Source organism: Haliaeetus leucocephalus, unplaced genomic scaffold (genome assembly GCF_000737465.1).
Source record: "Haliaeetus leucocephalus isolate CR32 unplaced genomic scaffold, Haliaeetus_leucocephalus-4.0 Scaffold416, whole genome shotgun sequence".
NCBI classification, from domain to species: Eukaryota; Metazoa; Chordata; class Aves; order Accipitriformes; family Accipitridae; genus Haliaeetus; species Haliaeetus leucocephalus.
The window spans coordinates 8413-9157 of NW_010972852.1; the positions used below are offsets into that span (position 1 = coordinate 8413).

At 74.2% G+C, this 745-nt stretch overlaps 1 protein-coding gene across 1 annotated transcript in view; it reads left to right on the plus strand.

Moving 5' to 3' along the window:
• LOC104835896 (histone acetyltransferase KAT5-like) overlaps nucleotides 1–745 on the plus strand; it is a gene marked incomplete at its 3' end in the record, with an annotated part of 13361 nt that overhangs the window by 2058 nt on the left and 10558 nt on the right. The window contains exon 3 of the mRNA XM_010574132.1: nucleotides 459–659. Coding sequence (XP_010572434.1) covers nucleotides 459–659 — 201 coding nt within the window. The remainder of the gene's footprint in view (nucleotides 1–458; nucleotides 660–745) is intronic.

The following is a 745-nucleotide window of genomic DNA, read 5'->3' on the forward strand; positions in this document are numbered from 1 at the left end:
TCCGATGGGGACACCGGGAGCTGTTGGGGGACACCCAGAGTCAGGGGCCACCCCCCGTGTCACCCCCCGACCCCGGGGACGACCCTGGGAGGGGGTGGTGGTGACATCCAGACCCAAGGGACGTCCCCAGACCCCCCCCACGTCCCCAGGGGCCACCCCAAAACCCTCGGGGACGTCCCCAACCCCTCTACGGGACCTGGGGGACGTCCCCAACCCTTACGGGACCTGGGGGACGTCCCCAACCCCTCTACGGGACCTGGGGGACATCCCCGTCACCTGGGGAGGGGACACCGGGGATCCACTGGGGACAAGCGGCGAGGGGGGGGCTGGCGGGGTGACCCGGCTCTGGGGGGGGGCCACCACCCCCCGGTTCGTCCCCAAAGCCACGCGACGGCTTCGTCCCCACGTCCCCGCGTCCCCACCTTCCCCCTAAATGCCTCCTCTTCCTCCCGGCGCAGAGGAAGAGCCTGGACCTGGCGTTGCCGGCGGCCCCCGCCAGCGGGAAGAGCTTGCCGGGGCCACCGGGGCCACCGGGGCCACCGGGGTCGGGGACAGGGACGGTGCCGGTGCCGGTTCAGATCACCCTTCGCTTTCACCTGCCCAAGGAGAGCGAGGCCGAGCCCCCCCCGGCCCCCCCGCCCGGCGGCCAGCGCCCCACGGTAACCCCCAGGGTCCCCAAATGTCCCCAGTGGGTCCCCCCACAGGTCCCGTGGTGGCCCCCGGTCCCCCGTGGCCCCTCCCCCCC